At 33.9% G+C, this 1,695-nt stretch overlaps 1 protein-coding gene across 1 annotated transcript in view; it reads right to left on the bottom strand.

Moving 5' to 3' along the window:
* The window catches only part of OGA (O-GlcNAcase), a 36,042-nt gene that overhangs the window by 23,408 nt on the left and 10,939 nt on the right, over positions 1-1,695 (bottom strand). The window contains exon 5 of the mRNA XM_037739563.1: positions 322-493. Coding sequence (XP_037595491.1) covers positions 322-493 — 172 coding nt within the window. The remainder of the gene's footprint in view (positions 1-321; positions 494-1,695) is intronic.

The raw sequence follows: 1,695 nt of genomic DNA, 5'->3' as shown, positions 1-1,695 counted from the left end.
CCCAGCTAATTTTCATATTTTTTAGAGATGGGGTTTCATCATGGATGGACTATCCTTCTTTTAATACTGACAATGTATGTTCATCACATTACTTCCAGTACTAAAAAATATATAAAAATCTTTTGTCTAGTCAGTTGTCATTTATTAGTTCCTAAAATTTCTCCAATTTAGGATCTTGAAAAATGTCTTCTAGAAAAAGGATTCCTACTTTTATACACCAAGGAAGGAGGAAAATGGAGAGAGAATGGGGCCCATGATCAAGCTTTATAAGTTATACATTCCAAAAAGACTAGTTAAATATAAAGCCATTATATACAATACCTGTGGGACAGAAGAGGAAAGTTTCTGGCTCTCCTAGGTACTGATAGATTTCATTTGTGATGGAGACCTGGGCATGAGCAAAAGAACTGAATACCTCTTTGTCTGCTGCACACATATTATGGTCAATATCATCAAAAAGCAAAGCAAATGACCTGCACCCAAACTGAGAAACCTAAAGGAAAAAAAAGAATCAAGAGTAAAAAAAATGAAGAGTTCCAAACATTAAAGTATAGATTTAATAGGTATACTTAAAATCCAGTATTTTCCATAGTAGAATGTTATAAGCCATATCTACTGTTTTCACATTTTCAATTTTAAAAATTCTATGTTAAACTTTAAATCCAGTATTTTCCATAGTAGAATGTTATAAGCCAGACCTACTGTTTTCACATTTTCAATTTTAAAAATTCTAAGTTAAACAGAGTTTTGGGACCCATTTCTCATTTGGGTTTGAATGCACTACTGGCTGAGTATTTCTTATCTGAAATGCTTGGGACCAGCAATGTTTTGGATTTTGTTTTTTGGATTTTGAAATATCCATATTATATTCGGCATCCCTAATCTGAAAATCCAAAACTGTGAAATGCTAATGAGCATTTCCTTTGAATTTTATGAAGCTCAGAAAGTTTCATATCTTGGAGCATTTCAGATTTCTGCATTAGGGATACTCAACTTATATGACAATACGATTCAACAAAGCTTTTGCAAAGTGGCCTGGCCTCCTACCCCATGGGCTGCTGATTGTAGAAGACCTGACAAAGTCCGAAAAATACAAAAACATGAATAAGTAACCTCAAGACAGGAAAAAGCCAGGTTGTGTCATAGTTCCAAAAGGCACACTGATCCCTTTGCAGATAAACCTAACCAGGTATGAATAGAAAGAACAGTAGAATCTTGTAAAATAGGAAAATAAATTCATTCATGAAAATTTAAACTGCCTTATATTTTTTACCAGACATTTTAATGCCACCCACATAAATATTTGCCTAAAGAAACAAGACATGTATATAGAAAACCCAGCAAATTTAAAAAACAGGAAAATGGAAGCCCCCTACATTTGACCAAAGGAAGTGTGCAGCTTTTCCATTAAGCAGACTTTATACTCAATTAGGTTCACCTAATCCGTTTTTCTTCTCACCTTGGGAAACTAGCCATCTCCAGACATCTTTGTCCATATAACTAAAGAAACTGATGTCTAACAGGTAAAACCCTGTTTCTATAATCTCTGTTGTAAATTCAAGACAAGCAGCCGAGATATGCAATTTCTCAAAATGTGATTCTTGACCATCAATGACCTAGATTCCTGGTCCCCACCCTATCAACTTGGGAAATGAAGTCTAGTTGTGAGCATTCTTTTTTTTTTTTTTTTTTTTT

This window comes from Cebus imitator, unplaced genomic scaffold, assembly GCF_001604975.1.
Source record: "Cebus imitator isolate Cc_AM_T3 unplaced genomic scaffold, Cebus_imitator-1.0 Scaffold71, whole genome shotgun sequence".
NCBI lineage: Eukaryota > Metazoa > Chordata > Mammalia > Primates > Cebidae > Cebus > Cebus imitator.
The sequence above is the reverse complement of the archived record's forward strand: the minus strand, read 5'-3'. Positions and strand labels throughout refer to the sequence as shown.